Source organism: Hyperolius riggenbachi, chromosome 7 (assembly GCF_040937935.1).
Source record: "Hyperolius riggenbachi isolate aHypRig1 chromosome 7, aHypRig1.pri, whole genome shotgun sequence".
In the NCBI taxonomy this organism is placed as follows: domain Eukaryota; kingdom Metazoa; phylum Chordata; class Amphibia; order Anura; family Hyperoliidae; genus Hyperolius; species Hyperolius riggenbachi.
The window spans coordinates 225737969-225756611 of record NC_090652.1 but is presented as its reverse complement, the minus strand read 5'-3'; the positions used below and the strand labels follow the sequence as shown (position 1 = coordinate 225756611).

General features: G+C 44.1%; 1 protein-coding gene across 2 annotated transcripts in view; it reads left to right on the top strand.

Moving 5' to 3' along the window:
• The window catches only part of IQCA1 (IQ motif containing with AAA domain 1), a 249948-nt gene that overhangs the window by 210675 nt on the left and 20630 nt on the right, over window positions 1-18643 (top strand). For both annotated transcript variants that reach the window (XM_068245328.1, XM_068245329.1), the window contains exons 10-15: window positions 4859-4965; window positions 5273-5365; window positions 6451-6518; window positions 6646-6728; window positions 7137-7244; window positions 13824-14023. In XM_068245328.1, coding sequence (XP_068101429.1) covers window positions 4859-4965; window positions 5273-5365; window positions 6451-6518; window positions 6646-6728; window positions 7137-7244; window positions 13824-14023 — 659 coding nt within the window. The remainder of the gene's footprint in view (window positions 1-4858; window positions 4966-5272; window positions 5366-6450; window positions 6519-6645; window positions 6729-7136; window positions 7245-13823; window positions 14024-18643) is intronic.

Genomic DNA, 18643 nt, shown 5'->3' with positions numbered 1-18643 from the left:
AACAAAACGAATGAGGAAGGAAGCCGAGGTTATGCAGTAAAAAGGAGCAGACAACAGATTTTGCAGATTTTAGAGGGGAAGGATAAAAGCTATGTGTTTTGCTCATGGCTTACCACAGGGGGTGTACAAGGCTTGTCAGGCTGGGCTGAAGGGTTTCAAAAATTTATTTTATGTCCATTAGTAATATAATTTGTCTACTCTGTAGACTAGTGTCATTTCATAAGTAGAATATATAATTTAAAAGGTTGACAATCAAGGGTCTGTTCTCTGTTGCACAAGAGTTTCATGAATGTCTCAGTGCAATAGTGTAATTTCAAATTCCTCTTGAGCTGGTATAAAACACTGGTTGTTCTTCATGCCATTCCTGACTCACACTCTGAGATTTCTTGGAGGTGCAATGAGGGGGTTGGGAATCTGATTCATATATAGTCGCAATGTACCAAAATAGTGACTCTCTCTCTCAGCCTGTGTCCAGCAGGTTTTAACTCTTTCTCCCCTGGAGGGGGGGGGGTGGTAATGGGAGATGGGCAGTTCTGCTACGTGTCCCAGCTCCACCCTCTGTCATGTTAAGCAGAAAAGAATATGAAATACCTGAAATGGTCATATCTCAGCATCAGTTGATCAGAACCTGCAGAGAATAATACAGGCGTATTCCTGGTGTCCTCACTTCACCCAGAGACTAGACACGTATACATTTTTATATTTAATTTCAGAGTAAATGAGATCTCGGGGCCAGAAAATGCTAGATAAAGGTTTTGTGGCTCAATCACCTCCAGCTCAGGTTTAGCGCCTGTCTGTTAACTTTGACATGTCTAGCATCTATTTGCATAAGATGACTATTCTTTTACTCCAATGTGAATTAAAAGTAATTTTCCCTATCAGCATACGTGCAGTAATTGTATCTCAGGTCCATGAAGAGATTTACGACCGGTGGTCTGGTTTCTGGCCCGTGCCACTTCCCCCAGAGCAGAGGCTTTGGGCAGAAAGAGAAACACTGGTTTCTTAAAACATGCTAAGACTCATGCTTTGTGTGCTCGATTTTCGTGAGTTTGCGCGGATGGTGCCAGCGAATCCGTGACACTACCTTGGAAACCAGTATCATTCCTTCTCCCCCTAGCCCCACTTTTGTAGAAAAGGGCTACAAACCCTTACTATCTTGTTATCTGTTAAACACTACCAAAGCATGTGTTCCGGTGAAACAGAGATCCCCAGACACTCCCTCAAAACAGATGTGGTTTGAGAAAATCAAGGGAACTATGGAAATAAAGGAACTTACCCACTTAAAAAGGGATAGAGTAGAGACATTTATTACAACTTGGGCCCTGTGGCTTGAGTTTGTTGTGATTGAGAAGTATTGCGCATATTGCATATATTGGTGTAGGGGGCAACTCATAGCACGTCAACAGGCATGATGGAAGTAAGAATTAATCTAGCTGATACACCATGCTACATTTCTGGTATATTCTAGGTAGTGTCTGTGTCTGTTTTTGTTATACTTTGTATAAGTGTTTGATCAGCAAGACCATGGGCTATCACTATTTTTTTCATAAAGTCATGCAACTATATATTAGGTGTCAGTTATACAGGTGTATGAAGAAGTGACTTCCATTTTGTTCTATATATTCTGAGTTTGCTCATTTGTTTGACATTTTTCCTGGCCTAGCTCTTTGCTAACTGTCATTTGATTATGCTTTGTTATACAATGCCTCCTATTATCTGACTCGTTGGTAATTTAATAATAATCTGTCAGAAGCTGCCTTGTTGACTACAGGTGAATCTCGAAAAATTTGAATATCGTGCAAAAGTCCATTTATTTCAGCAATACAACTTAAAAAACTAATATATGAAATAGACTCATTGCATGCAAAGCAAGATAAGATTCTAGGCTTTATTTGTTGTCATTTTGAGTATTATGGCTTACAGCTTATGAAAACCCCAAAATCGAAATCTCAGACCATTAGAATATTGTGAACATGTTCAATATTCTAGGCTCAAAGTATAAGGGCTCGTTTCCACTATCGCAAATCCGCATGCGTCCAACGCATGCGGATTCGCACATGGTATGTAAGTGGATGGGCCTGTTTCCACTGTTGCGTTGGTGATGTGCGTTTTTTTTCAGCGGTGAAAAAACGCACAAGAGAGCCAATGATTTCGCCTGAGAGTGGAATGCATGTGAATCGCATGCAATGTATTTAATAGGGAAATCGCATGCGTTTTCTCCATGCGTTTTTTGCTGCAAATTTGCATAGGTACCGATGTAAATTCACACAGGCAGTGACATGATTAAAATCACATATACCCTCACCTATGCAAAAACCGCATGGGGAATCGCATCCGCATGCGATTTCATCAGCAGTGGAATCCAGGCGATTCCGCACCGCAACAGTGGAAACGAGCCCTCAGACTAAGCAGCTAATTAATCCAAAACACCTGCAAAGGCTTCCTATTTCATATATTAGTTTCACCCTTTATGTTTAATTGCTGAAATAATTGGACTTTTGCAGTATATTCTAATTTTTTGATTTTCACCTGTATGACCGAATTGTTAATTTATCTTTTTTTTCTGCTGTTCTTTTCAAATAAAAGAATTGTTATGAAAAAAAAAGTTGGCAATTTGGGGAATTTCTCTCTCATCATTGTAAAGCTCTCTTGGCTTTACCTTACGGAGTCCCCAGAAAACAGTTATAGCAGAAAAGCAATAGATTTTATTCCACAGATTGATGGTAAACTAGTTGCATTGTAAAAGTTGGCCAGTATATAAGCAGACTGAGTGCTTATAGAGGCTATCAGTTTAGTACATGACCAGAGTTCCCAGACAAAGCTCATATGTTCCGGTGCTCATACATTGATAAATAGTTGAGCTCAGAGAGGTTACATACTTATATGATTAGAGGAAAAGTTGGAAAGAACATATTTTCTCATGCCATGACAAACGTATGGAAAGATTGATAGGGTCCATTAATTAATACGTGCCTGGAAAGAAGAAAGAGAAGTATGAGGACCCAAATAAGGGTAGCTATGGAAAATATCACAATAATAGTGGCAACATGTTTATATGAAACACGTTTTGTTGTTTGTTTGTTTTTATTTGTTGTGAGTTTTATGAGACAGTCTCATGAAATATTTATTTTCAGGTACCAGGTGGAAGGCAGCTTTATTCAAATACCCCTTTCACTTTCTCACGTATAATTAAGGATTTCAATTTGTGACCAAATAGTTTGTTGATGAGCTTGGCTGCACTCTTCATGTCAAAGCACTCACTTTCCCAGATATAGGGGCTTGAGAGATACAGGGCTCAAATTAATTACAATAATCGGCACTGAAGTGCTGAGATTGTTTAACTCATCCAGTTTGAGAATCACGTGATTCAGTTGCCAGTAACACTGCACTGCGGGGCAAATATTAGCTCTCTGGCAGTGCAAGAAAGAATTTGTCCGGATATTTTCTCTCATTACGAGTTCTTTTCATCTGATTCAGTTATTGGATTAGATGTAGAGAGGCATTATTTAATGTCTGAAAGACATATCGGAATGGTACTTTTTTCACTTTTAATGTATTTATTACTAAATTTATAAGACTATAAAAAATTATTCTACCTACAAAGCCAGCATGGAGCTCTGCTACCTGAAGACTTCCAGCCCACGTATTCTAAGACAAGAGGCTCTTCAAGAGAGGAGTAGAAATACTTTGCTCTCTTGTAATGCCCCCATCTTCATGCCAAGGACAAGGGACTCTTCCCCACCTCGTGCTCAGGGAGCTGGTGGTAACTACACATGTGGTGGTAGGACCTGAGGGTTTATGGTACAATCCTCTTCTTTTTGAAGCAAATCATCGTTGACCCCCTGCCTATTTAGACAAAAGGGTTAGATTTAAAAAAAAAAATATGTTTCCTAACACTAAAATATTTATTAACAAAATAAGGTTAAAAAAAACAATTTTTATTCCTCTGTACTCTTTTTTTTTTTAAACAAACTTGAATTTTGTATAAAGATAATAAACCTCACATGGGAGACAGTGGTAAATTACCATAATACAGTGCAAATGGTGTCTATCTGCTCACGAATACTCCTAATGAACACTGAAACCCCCTAAGACGCACCCTCCCTTACCTGCCATTTTGTCACCATCCTACTTCAGAAATAAAACATGTTAGAATTGGGAAATAGGAGAAAAGAAAAAAATCCTCAGAAAGTTAGTGGGTGTAAAAAAGACACTTGTCAGCCCCTGGTCATCATTGAATTTTAAGCTTGCCCAGATTACCCAGCAGATCTTTCTTCGCATACCAGGGTGTGCACTGGAATGGCCGCATCAACGCTTGCATTTCCTGTGTTTCAAAGGTGTTAAGAATAAAGTTTTTTCACAATCTAAAGAAACGTTTTGTCATTTCTTCTTTGTGCATTTGGGATTCCAAGTTGCCCAGGTAGATCATATGTAGCAGCAGCTCTTCTTTAACATCCCAGGTGGAAAGCAGGCTGGGGTATCCATTTGTTATAAAGCGGCTCCGGCTTACTGCACAGTTGCAGCCATACTCGCGCAGGCACAGTACCGCCACGTTCGTAGGGGGAGTGCGGCCACCATACCATATCTGATAAGCTCATGTTGGCTATGTTCTGGGATTCATGCATGGCAACGGTGGGGGTGGAAAACTCATGGGAAGCCTTTGGACTATCCCTTTGCCTAGGTAAGTATCTGCTTTTTCTTGCAGGTATTGTCTCGGGTATACTCTTCCTGAGTACAGGATGACTAAGTACAGGATATTTTTCCAGTTATTCTGAAAACTATAGTCATGACAAATTGTATCAGATGTTACAATATTTTTGCATGGCTTTTCATCTGATCACGTTTATGCTCCTTGCAGGTGTTTGGCAATATCGGGATGAATCTTGGAATCTGCACCAAACACATGACTCAGAGCTCATAAAAGAAGACAAGAGGAAGGAAGTGGAAGAGGAGATCAGACTACAGGTTTGGCTGAAGTCTCTCTGCACGATCACCAATACTTGTCATTTGGGATCAATCTAAGATATTCTGTGGCCCCTTTAAAGCACAGATCCTGGCCACACAGCACAGAGCTTTACAAGGACAGATGATAAAGATCACATTTTGTTTTCTATATTCTAGACAAAATTAAAGAAAACATCTCTCCTGCTGTTCTTAGGTCAACTCGTTTCCTTGGCAGTTATACTATTCTTTCATATCAATGTGGTATTAAACAGCACCTGCAATAGGGAGCGCTGCATTTTTCTTTCTGATGTTATCTTTATGACAACAGGTTGATGAGCTGATGAGACTGGAGTTACAAAACCTGAAACTGGCAGTGGACAGAGACAAGAACAAGAAAAAGAAAGGAAAGAAAGGAGGGAAGGTGAGTGTCGGGGTTGTGACTAATGTTTATCAAGGACTTCTATCTATGATTGTGGCACAGGAGTGCAGCCAGACTTACTACGGCATCACCAGGCAGAATACCATAAGAGAACATAAGTCATGGACTTACTAAATCTACTATTATTAATTCACTACTCATTAAAAGGCCACTATTGCAAAAAAAAAAAAAAAGTTACATTTAAAATACACGTGTATAAAAAGTGTATTTCTTCCAGAGTAAAATGCTATATAAATTACTTTTCTCCTATGTTGCTGTGGCTTATGGTAAGCAGTAAAAAGCTGACAGATCTGGCAGGTTTTGGACTACTTCATCTCCTCTTGGGAGATTCTCAGTATTTCCTTTACTCTTTACAAAAGCACTCCCTGGAAAGAATCTATACAAAGATGCTGGCAAGCCTACCTGCTCGTTGGACTGATATAGTGCATGTCCTTTGTCAGGCAACCTTCAGCTGACGTGCTTCCTGAATCAACACTAAATACAGTGGCGTAGCAATAGGGGTGCAGATGTTGCGACCACACTGGGGCCCTTAGGCCAAAGGGGCCTCATGGGGTCCTCCCTCAACTGCAGTATAATCCATGTATTGGTCCTGTGCTGATAATAATCACTTCTATCGATGCTTTGAATAGTAGTAATCATTAACAAACTGTTTCCCATTCCCTCCTTGCACCTCTGACACTGTGGCTGTCCTTGGCAAGTTTTGGAGTGCCATATGCATTGTTATGTACAGGGCCCAATGTAAAACATGCTCTTAGCTACGCCACTGACTACATAGTCATATAATAATATAATAGTAACACTGACAAATGCTGAGTAAGCCCAATAAATCACTATAGTAGTCAGCAGTGATTGGCTATCCAGTTAGCATTCTGGGCAGTGTAGATTGCACTGAAGGAGGAGGAGTCTGTGCTCTGATGGAACACATCCCATTCTAATCTATTGCTCAGAGGCCTACTCAATCCCTAAAAATGTTTTTTAAATCAAACCATATTTTAAAATCTGCTTTCTTTTACTTAAAATATATTTGATTGTTTGTCACTGAATTGGAATTGGAATTTGTATAACAGAAGAAGAAGAAAGGGAAGAAGAGTGGTAAAAAGAAGAAAAAGAAGGAAAAAGATCTGACACCAGACAGGTATGTCTCCACATTTGAATGTAATAAGTATAGTTTAGGGCATGGCAGCCTCATTTTGGCAAGTTGCATTCAAATTGGTCAAGTGATTTGATTTTGTTTGGATAACCTTGTGGTGACTTCATCACAGGACCATCGATTCTTTGTATGAAGAGCTGGTCACAGAGGGTCTTCTCATCAAACCGAAGCCCGTCAAGATGTCAGACTATATAGGTAATGGAAGAGTCGCAGACATTACATCTCTTTATATGTACGCTGAGACTAATTTCACAGGATTATGCAGAGGACAGCAATCTACGCTCCAAATTTCATAATACTGAAAATAATGAAGGCTGGTATCTGATTGGTCGCTAAGGTTTGCTGCTGATTGCTTGTCATGGTTTACTGCATTCTGTAGATTGCATTTTGCCTTCTTGAATACAGGTTTTAACGACGTATTTTGGCTTATGTTATAGCAAAGCACAGTGTGAGGTAGTGTTTCTTAGCTCTTTCCTTTTACTTTACTTTTGCATTTAGAGAGTTTTTTGGTTTTTTTAAACTACAGCATAGATTATTGCTTACTGATATTACTAGGAAATTCACATGTTGTTACTTATTTTCTGTCTTGTGTGCGTCCTGCAGAAGAGTACAGCTATCTGGGCACGACTCTACGCCAGGCAGACATAGAGCCCATGCCATCCCTCAGCGATGTCAAACAGCTGATGGTCCTGTATGGTGTTCTGCCTTTAGGTGAGTTCAGGCAGAGTGATTCAGCATGTCACATATTATGTATTATTCTTTTACATTTATATAGTGCCATCATCCTCCATAGTGCAGTGCAGGGTACAATATTGACATTATTGGGTAATAATCCATGAACAGTTTAGACCTATACAATAATACAATTTAGTTAAACAGATAGAGAAATATATAAAAAGGTAAAGCAAAGTATAAATACAACATCTAACTGTATAGTTACATTCTTAGGTTGAAGAATTACAGCAATGACATAAAAATGCTAGGTGGAGATGCCTGCCCTTCTGAATTTACAGTTTGGGGAGAGGGTGGAAACAGAGGAGTAAATACAGAGGCAGCAGCCCATGCAGCCACAGGGGTACCCAGAGCCACAATGGGCCCCAATATTTTACCCTGCCTCCTTTATGCAACCTCCAGCAACGGCCACACAGAGAGAATGGTGCAGGGAAGCAGGTGTTGTTATAATTACCTACCTAAGCACACACTACAGTCTCTCTTCTCCCACCTGACTCATTCTCCCAGAGGCTGCCTTCTCCTTACAGTAGTCTCCTGTCAGAACACCTCTGACATCAAGTAAGTCCTGATTATGGGAGATGTAGACCGAACTGGAAGGAAGACACCTGGAGAGACACACAGGTGAGAGAGTAGAGACTGCAGCGAGTATCATGACAGCTATAACCTTATCCGTTTCCCTGCACCCAGGGCCGGCCTTAGGTTTCACTGCACCCTGAGCAAAACTGGATTTTGGTGCCCCCCCCATCCTTTTTGCGCATGTACACACATACGCACGCACACACAGGCCCATATATAGCACCAACAATTTGCAACGCTCGTTATAGATGTGGTGTGTACCTCCCCAAAAAATGCCCTCAGACTCAGTATAGGTAGGTAGGTAGCCAGGTATAGGTTCCCTCAGTATAGGATCTCATGTGTAGGTGCCCTCAGTGTAGGTAGCAAAGCATAGGTAGTATAGTTGCCACAGTAAAGCTAGCTAGTATAGTAGCCCTCAGTATAGGTAGTATAGTTGACCCAGTATAGGTAGCTAGTATAGTTGCCCCAGTGTAAGTAGCATAGTTGTCCCCATATAGGTAGCATAGTTGCCCCCAGTGTAGGTAGTATAGTTGCCCCATATAGGTAGCATAACTGCCCCCAGTGTAGGTAGTATAGTTGCCCTCAGTGTAGTAGCATAGTTGCCCCCAGTGTAGTAGCATAGTTGCCCCCAGTGTAGTAGCATAGTTGCCCCCAGTGTAGGTAGTATGCCCCCAGCGTAGGTAGTATGCCCCAAGTGTAGTAGCATAGCTGCCCCCAGTGTAGTAGCATAGCTGCTCCCAGTGTAGGTAGTATGACCCCAGTGTAGGTAGTATGCCCCCAGTGTATGTAGCATGCCCCCAGTGTAGTAGCATAGATGCCCCCACTGTAGGTAGTATGCCCCAGTGTTGGTAGTATGCCCCCTGTGTAGTAGAATAGCTCCCAGTGTAGGTGGTATGCCCCCAGTGTAGGTGGTATGCCCCCAATGTAGGTAGTATGCCCCCAATGCAGGTAGTATGCCCCCAATGTAGGTAGTATTCCCCCATTGTAGGTAGTATGCCCGCAGTGTAGGTAGTATGCCCCCAGTCAACCCCCCCCCCTTCTGCGGCAGTGGGCCGGGCAGAGACTGACTCACCTGACTTCCACGCTCCAGCGCCAACGTCACTCTTCTCTCCCCGCCTCCGCTCCATCTGTAGTTAGAGCAGGGCTACAAGAAAATGGCCGCCGATTGTCCGCATTTGTGAACATTGGCGACCATGTTCTTGTAGTCCTGCTCTAATTACAGACGGAGAGGACGCAGGGAGCGGGGCGACAGGGCGCATGCGCCCTTGAAAGCTGGAGCCCGGAGCGACCGCTCCGGTCCCTCATATCAAAGGCCGGCCCTGCCTGCACCACTCTAGATGGGGTGGGGGCACCAAGAGGTGGAGGAGGTGAAGTGGTGGCACATCAAAGTTTTGCTGGAAGGTTCCATGACTTAAAGGTACATCCATTGGGGTGGAAACACAAGGAATTGTGGGGATTCTGAAGCTGAGGATGCAGCAGGCTCTATGACCACTGGTGTAGGAGGGAGGCAGATGTAATTGTATGTCTGGATAGGTTTTAAATTATATGTTTGCTTCAGAATGTTCGTTTTCAGGGTACGCATGAAGGGATCATGTTCCAAAGCAGGGTGAATCCTGTGAGAAGTTCTGGATGCAAGATAGCGGGACGGTGACCAGGGTGGAGGATATGTTTCATGTGCAGATTGCTGCTAGTAAGATATCTGGAAATGAGTGCGGAAATATATGGAGGAGACAAGTTATGAAGTGCTATGAAAGTGAAAGCAGATTGAACCGAATTCTCTGTGTTATTGGCACAGCTGATAAATTACCAGATAAATGCAACTTTCCCATAGACATTGTAGAGCAGTATCAGCAGAAATAGTAGAATGTCTGCCAATGGTGTTATCATACATACAGCAGTGAATGGAAGTTCTCTGTTTCAGGGAATTTTTCTTTTGAAAAAGAACAGTATTACAGTGGTTTGCAAAAGTATTCTGCCCCCTTGAAGTTTTCCACATTTTTTCATATTACTGCCACAAACATGAATCAGTTTTATTGGAATTCCACGTGAGACCAATACAAAGTGGTGTACACGTGAGAAGTGGAACGCAAATCATACATGATTCCAAACATTTTTTTACAAATAAATAACTGCAAAGTGGGATGTGCGTAATTATTCAGCCCCCTTTGGTCTGAGTCCAGTCAGTTGCCCATAGACATTGCCTGATGAGTGCTAATGATTAAATAGAGTGCACCTGTGTGTAATGTAATGTCAGTACAAATACAGCTGCTCTGTGACAGCCTCAGAGGTTGTCTAAGAGAATGTTGGGAGAAACAACACCATGAAGTCCAAAGAACACACCAGACAAGTCAGGGATAAAGTTATTGAGAAATTTAAAGCAGGCTTAGGCTACAAAAAGATTTCCAAAGCCTTGAACATCCCACGGAGCAGTGTTCAAGCGATCATTCAGAAATGGAAGGAGTATGGCACAACTGTAAACCTACCAAGATAAGGCCGTCCACCTAAACTCACAGGCCGAACAAGGAGAGCGCTGATCACAAATGCAGTCAAGGGGCCATGGTGACTCTGGACTCTGAATCTGTCCAAAGGACAACTATTTGTCGTGCACAGCACAAAGTTGGCCTTTATGGAAGAGTGGCAAGAAGTAAGCCATTGTTAACAGAAAAGCATAAGAAGTCCCGTTTGCAGTTTGCCACAAGCCATGTGGGGGACACAGCAAACATGTGGAAGAAGGTGCTCTGGTCAGATGAGACCAAAATAGAACTTTTTGGCCAAAATGCAAAACGCTATGTGTGGCGGAAAACTAACACTGCACACCACTCTGAACACACCATGCCCACTGTCAAATATGGTGGTGGCCGTGGCAGATCTGCTCTGGGGGTGCTTCTCTTCAGCAGGGACAGGGAAGCTGGTCAGAGTTGATGGGAAGATGGAGGGAGCCAAATACAGGGCAAACTTGGAAGAAAACCTCTTGGAGTCTGCAAAAGACTTGAGACTGGGGCGGAGGTTCACCTTCCAGCAGGACAACGACCCAAAACATAAAGCCAGGGCAACAATGAAATGGTTTAAAACAAAACATATCCATGTGTTAGAATGGCCCAGTCAAAGTCCAGATCTAAATCCAATCGATAATCTGTGGCAAGATCTGAAAACTGCTGTTTACAAACGCTATCCATCTAATCTGACTGAGCTGGAGCTGTTTTGCACAGAAGAATGGGCAAGGATTTCAGTCTCTAGATGCGCAAAGCTGGTAGAGACATACCCTAAAAGACTGGCAGCTGTAATTGCAGCAAAAGGTGGTTCTACAAACTATTGAGTCAGGGGGCTGAATAATTACGCACACCCCACTTTGTGGTTATTTGTTGTTTTTTTAAATTTTTGGAATCTAGTATGATTTTCGTTCCACTTCTCACACGTACACCACTTTGTATTGGTCTCACGTGGAATTCCAATAAAATTGATTCATGTTTGTGGCAGTAATACGACAAAATGTGGAAAACTTCAAGGGGGCCGAATACTTTTGCAAACCACTGTAACTGAGCAAATAAGAGATCTTTTGGGCAGCAGAGGGTTGGCTTACAAAATGTATGTGTTGGTACTTTCACTTTACACATGCTGTATCCCAGTAAAAACAGTATTCCCATATATATAGTGCTGACATCTTCCACAGGTCTTTACAGAGTGTATAGTCTTATCACAATCAAATCCCTACCATAGTCATATGTCAATCACAGTCTAGATCCAATCTAGTGGGAAACAAATGAGCTTATCTGTTTGATGTTGGGACGTGTGAGGAAACCAGCGTGCCCAGGGGAAACCCACACAGACTTGAGGAGAGCTTACAAACTCTTAATGTATTCACTATTGGGATACTTTTCATTTTTTTAGATAAACACTTTAAAGCACACCTGGACAGAGAGGGATATGTATGTTGACATATTTATTTCCTTTTAACCACTTGAGGACTCAGCCTTTACCCCCCCTTAAGGACCAGCGTGGTTTTTTATGACCTGTGCTGGGTGGGCTCTGCAGCCCCAAGCACAGATCAGGTTGCAGGCAAAGCGATCAGATCGCCCCCCTTTTTCCCCCCTATGGGGATGATGTGCAGGGGGGGTCTGATCGCTCCTGCCTGCCTGGGTGTTGCGGGGGGGGGCACCTCAAAGCCCCCCTCCACGGCGAAATTCCCCCCCTCCCTCTCCTCCCTCTCACCCCTGGTGACGCTATCCGTCCTGTGCAGCCTGTGACAGGCTGTCCTCTGTCACATGGTGGCGATCCCCGGCCGCTGATTGGCCGGGGATCGCCGATCTGCCTTACGGCGCTGCTGCTGTACTGTGTGTCATGAAAAGGTTGTGTTCCCCATAAACTGAATATCTTGTCTAATAAATGGAGGCCTGAAAAGATGATTCCAGGATGCTTTTGGCAATCCAAGTAGTGAGCTGCAGACTTCTGACCCCGGAGGCTCCAGCCCCTCCACAATCACTAGGCAGTGTTCCCAAAATGACTTGATCTGTCTTGCCTCCTGTCTCCTCTGCATGCAGGCAACAGGTGCACTTTAACAAACAGGAATAATCTATCTAAAATAGATGAGGACAATAGGATTGTATAAACATAACACTGTGTTATACAAACAACAGCGAATACCAAGAATAATTCAAGCACATGCAAGTTGGCTGCTGTTATGTTGTTCTGTCTTCTTTTTATTTCTGTGCTGAGTAATTGTTTTAGTATTGTAGGTTAGGGTGTTTCCTGGTTCCCAGCTTTCTTCTTCTTTGTGTGTGCAAATGCTCTGTCATGTTTTTTTATACTGCATTTGTTTTATAATATGTCGGCATACAGATGTGCGCAAGCACAATACAATGGCTGGCAGGGAAACCATCAGAAAGGTCCCAAGGGATAGGTAGTCATTAGAGTTTATCAATGAAACCTTAACAAATGTGAAATCTCATTACCTTTTCCTTCCTTGAATACTTGCATATATTCCCTGCTTAAATCTGATCCGTAGCAGAGCAGAAGCTAAGGAACACAGTTACATTTTCCAAGGGCCTTGGGGCATATGCTGTGCTGGGAACTTTCTCTGTGACATGCTAATATGATGGATGTACTCATGATGCGCATAAGTTTACATGCTTAAATCAGAAATATGTCCTAAACGTACAAGAAGCTCGGGACAGAGTACTAACTGTATTACATTTTTAGGTAAATGCTGTGCATATAAACACATACACTGAGTGGCCAAAAATTAGAAACACCCTCTATTAACGAGTTGGTCCACCTTTAGCTCTGATCACAGCCAACATTTTTCTTGGCATGTATGCAACAGGATGCGGATACTGTTGCTGAGGTATGTTGGCCCATGCTGACATAATGGCATCTCTAAGTTTGGTAAGATTGGATAGTGGTCAGAGGACTGAGCTGGCCATGGAAGCAGGTTAAACTCTGAGTGAATTTTACAGTTGTTGCTATTGGAAGTGTCTTTTCCAGGTTAGCTATACAAGAAGTTAATGCCTCTGACTGGAGTATGATAAATCTACATGGAAAGGTTTCTCGATAAAAGTGCAAAACAATGTCTTCAAGGTCTTAGATGTTCATAATTCAACTTAGGGAGATCCCAGAGTAACTGTACAGAGGGATCTATTCAATATATAAGTCATGACACAAATTAAATTGAAAAATTCAGTGTCCAAAAAAATGATATACTGATATTTAGATCACCAGCTTGAAGTGTCTATTCGACATTGTTCTAAGCACTTTGTGTTCCACGACATGTTCCATTGAGCTTCCTACTTTCTAAAAGCCAAGTTTTCCTTTGTTCAAAAAAACCTTTGGCCATTCTCAAAGGTGGGTAGATGTGCACTGATGACATGGAATACACATTTCTTAGGAAATTGGAATCAAAGTTACTTCCTTTGAACTTGGTTAAGTGATGTTTTTACCACTTGAAAAATCTTACCCCACATTCAACGTTTAATCTTTGCTTTTCAGGTTGTGAATCAGTGCATGAGAAGGCTCCATCCGTGAAAGCCCTTCTCCTAGCAGGACCGGCTGGTGTTGGGAAGAGGATGCTGGTAAATGCGGTCTGCAATGAGACTGGAGCTAACCTGTTCAACCTATCACCAGCCAACATAGCTGGGAAATACCCAGGCAAGAGCGGGCTGCAGATGATGCTGCATATGGTGCTGAAGGTTAGTGTGTTGGACAGTCATGCTTTCTACTGCAGTCACCATATTCAGAGACTTGTAGTAGAAAGTAAAATAAACTCGTACAAGTAATGTTATGAGGCTCATTGAAGAACTACTGTTATTAGAAAATAAGGTACTTACGTATTATCCAATCTGCAGAGTTTGGCAGCTTCTTGTAAAAGTTCTATTTGCTGCCCTACCCAGGGCCGGATTTGTACTTTTTTCCACCCTAGGCCCAGTACCACCGACCGCCCCCCCCCCCCCCCCCCCCCGCATTTTTTTCAACACTGCCTACCAACACTTTTAACTTTAAAATAAACCACAAAATGTTGGCGAAATGGGGTCAAACACCATATTAGTATTGTGTTCCAAATAATCCTTTAGGTGAGTGTATACTCACACATATACGGTTCAGATACCCTTAAAGGATATATGAGTAAAATAAAGAAGTGAATCTTTACTTATTTCGTTTTTGTACAGCCCCTAGAAGCCTATCTGCTCTCGTGCTGAAGTTCTGCTGTCCTCCAGGCTGCCACTGTCCCCTCTGTAAGATTGCCGACCCCCTGCCCGGACATTCACGCCTTGTGATTGTGCTCCCATAGCATTGTGTTTGTGCTGTCCGCAAATAATGCATCTGTTCATAGGAGTGCGATCATGAGAGCCACACGGCACATCCACACGTGCACAGAAGCCCGCAACCCATCCATGGGTGGGTGATCTTACGGAGGGGTTAGACAGGAGCAGCCTGGATGACAAAGTAACTTCAGTGTGGGAGCAGATAGATTTCTATGAGGCCTAGGTAAGTAAAGTTTCACTTCTTTATTTTACCTCATATAGCCTTTAAAAAGTAGCCATACTACCTAGGGGCTTCTTACCAATCCCCATAGGGTACATACTGTAGCTACTCTGTTTTCATCCCAACTAGGGATGAGCATTACAATCGGTACCTCTGAAAACCATGTTACTAAATTTAAAGGAGTTCTTTCACAAAAAAAGTAGGCAGTTAAAATGTGACAGATGACAGGTTTTGGGCCAGTCCATCTTTTTAGGGGGATTCTCAGGGCTTTCTTTGTTTTCAACAGCATTTCCTGAACAACAGTTGCAAAATCTAACTGACATAATAGTGTGCAAATGATTAGGGAGGCCGGCTGGTATCTTGCTATTTTGGCAGTTAAACTGTTGTTCAGGAAATGCTGTTGAAAACAAAGAAAGCCCTGAGAATCCCCCTTAAAAAGATGGACTGGCCCAAAACCTGTCATCTGTCACATTTTTTAACTACCTACTTTTTTCGCGAAAGAACCCCTTTAAACTGATGCACTAACTGACAACAGCACTCACCCTTTTCGCTACCTCTGTGCGCCGCCCTCTACATAGCATTTCAGCTCTCCAGCTACTTCATCATTCACAGTTGGAACTGGAAGAGCAGAAAGGCAATGTATAGAGCAGCGCACAGAGGTGGCAACAAGGGTGAGTTAACCGAACAAGCCTTACTAGCCCCTCTGAAAGATCAAAAGTTGTGGGCTACTGCGCATGTGTGGACCAGGTCACACATCTCCTTGATCGTGCTCCCATGGCGGGGAGCAGTCTACTCATGCGCATAACGCTCAGAGCAGTGGGAGCGTGATTGAGGAGGCGCATGGCCTGGGTCGCGCATGTGCAGAGGCCACGACTGGTCTAGTGGACAAGTTTTTGGAGGGGGACAACAAACCATGAAGAAACCAAGAGACCTGTAAGGCTACGAGGGGCTGGAGGAAGCCCCCGGTACGTAAATTAAAACTTTTTCCCGTCTCAGGGCCCTTTTCCACAATAGCGTTTGCGATTGCTGAATCGCAAACTGCTAGTGATTTTGAAATCGCTACGGTTTGCTTTTTAACATAGGAATCGTGGTAGGTCATTTGCACTACTGCGATTCGTTTTTTGCCTAATCGTGATCGTGTGGCGGAACAATTATTGCCGAGATTTTGCTATGCAGTGCATAGCAAAATCGCGATCGCAAACGTCAGGAAATCGCCGCTAAATTTTGTACTTTTGCTGAATCGCAATCGCTAGCGTTCAGCGCGAACGCTAGCAATTGCTAGTGGAAAAGGGGCCTCAGGGATACTTTAAAGGAAAAAGATTTATACTTACCTGGGGCTTTCTCCAGTCCCCAGTAACCAGTTTGCTTGATCACCACCATTTTCCCACAATGATGAAGCCGCAATCCAGCCCAGTCGCATACCAGAGTGCATGGCCCCGATTGAAATATCATTAAAGGGAACCAGAGAGGATCGAAAAAAGGTTTTATACATACCTGGGGCTTCCTCCAGCCCCATACGCACGGATCGCTCCCACGCCGCCATCCTCTGCTGCCTGGATTCGCCGGTACCAGGTCCCGTCATTGCCGCGACTCGGCCTGCGGACGGGGCCGATTCTCCGCATCACACAGAACTCCCTCTATACGCTACTGCGCAGCCGCATGCGTACGGGTATGGAGGGAGCCCCTGTGATGTGGACAATTGGCCGCGTCCGCCGGAAGTGACGGGCCCGGTACCGGCGGTTCCAGGAAGCGGAGGATGGCAGCGTGGGAGCGATACAGGCTTATGGGGCTGGAAGAAGCCCCAGGTATGTATAAAAGCTCTTTCTATTTCCAGGCTCCATTCCTCTCTGGTTCCCTTTAAGAGCATTTTGTGCAAGCAGTTATAGTAAGCAAAATGGGCTGCGCAGAACATTCCCTGTCCGCACCGCACATACGCTGCCTGTAAAGTGCGAAACTGAGACAGAGAGCATGGGCTGCTGGACAGGGCAGCCGCAGAAGCAAACCATTAGGGGACACATTCAGCAAAGACAGGATGGGGGCTTAAGAAGTCCTCAGCATATAATTACTACCTTACTACATACATTAATTAGCAAATAACATTTAGCTTCTAAGGGGGACCCTCAGTCAATATCATCACCCAGCTTGACATTCATTTTACATTTGATTCCTGACACTGACAGTCAGGAACACAGACATCATCATGCTTCAGGCCGGCTGGCGGCTGCAGCAAAAACTTACAGTCAATTCCGTAGTCACAGATCTGGAGCCACTGCCAGCCAGCCAGGGATGTGCGCAGCTAAGGGGGGTCTTTGCCGAGCGCATGCGCACTGCACTGAGGCTCTCATATCCATCAGCCCCAGCGGCACCGCGAGACCTCCCCTAGACTCCTGGCCAGCCAGCGCTGTGCTGTTTAAATCTGTGACGTCACGTGACGTCACTGATTGACAGCGGGGGCGCCCTATTGAAAGAGCCTCTCCCTCGCTCTCTCTTAGCCGCCTGCAAGTTGGAGCTGCCGCCTGCCTGGGACTCCAGAGTCTAGAGCGAAAGTCTGCCTGTACTGGCCGGCGGCTGGTGACTGCCAGATGCAGGCAGGCTAGGCTAGCTCGAGTCCAGGGGCAGGGCAGGGGCCAGGGCGCACCACCATCGGCACTCGGAGACGGAGTCCGATCTGCTCCCAGGCCTCCTGTGGGATCCCGCCTCCCGTCCATGTTGCCAAAAAACCGCAGCCGCTTTCACCCGCCTTGCCTCTGCTCACATTGCACACAGAGCAGAGCGGCAAGCGGGGTGGGCGGCTGCGGACACACACTACCGTCTAGCGGGGCAGCGCAGCGGGCGGCTCACTGGCTCAGTAGTGACAGGCTGACACAGCGCGTATGGAGGGACAGCAGGTCACAGGTGCGTGTTGCAGTCAGTTAACCTGTGTCACCAGGGCCGGATTTGTACTTTTTTCCACCCTAGGCCCAGTACCACCGACCGCCCCCCCCCCCCCCCCCCGCATTTTTTTCAACACTGCCTACCAACACTTTTAACTTTAAAATAAACCACAAAATGTTGGCGAAATGGGGTCAAACACCATATTAGTATTGTGTTCCAAATAATCCTTTAGGTGAGTGTATACTCACACATATACGGTTCAGATACCCTTAAAGGATATATGAGTAAAATAAAGAAGTGAATCTTTACTTATTTCGTTTTTGTACAGCCCCTAGAAGCCTATCTGCTCTCGTGCTGAAGTTCTGCTGTCCTCCAGGCTGCCACTGTCCCCTCTGTAAGATTGCCGACCCCCTGCCCGGACATTCACGCCTTGTGATTGTGCTCCCATAGCATTGTGTTTGTGCTGTCCGCAAATAATGCATCTGTTCATAGGAGTGCGATCATGAGAGCCACACGGCACATCCACACGTGCACAGAAGCCCGCAACCCATCCATGGGTGGGTGATCTTACGGAGGGGTTAGACAGGAGCAGCCTGGATGACAAAGTAACTTCAGTGTGGGAGCAGATAGATTTCTATGAGGCCTAGGTAAGTAAAGTTTCACTTCTTTATTTTACCTCATATAGCCTTTAAAAAGTAGCCATACTACCTAGGGGCTTCTTACCAATCCCCATAGGGTACATACTGTAGCTACTCTGTTTTCATCCCAACTAGGGATGAGCATTACAATCGGTACCTCTGAAAACCATGTTACTAAATTTAAAGGAGTTCTTTCACAAAAAAAGTAGGCAGTTAAAATGTGACAGATGACAGGTTTTGGGCCAGTCCATCTTTTTAGGGGGATTCTCAGGGCTTTCTTTGTTTTCAACAGCATTTCCTGAACAACAGTTGCAA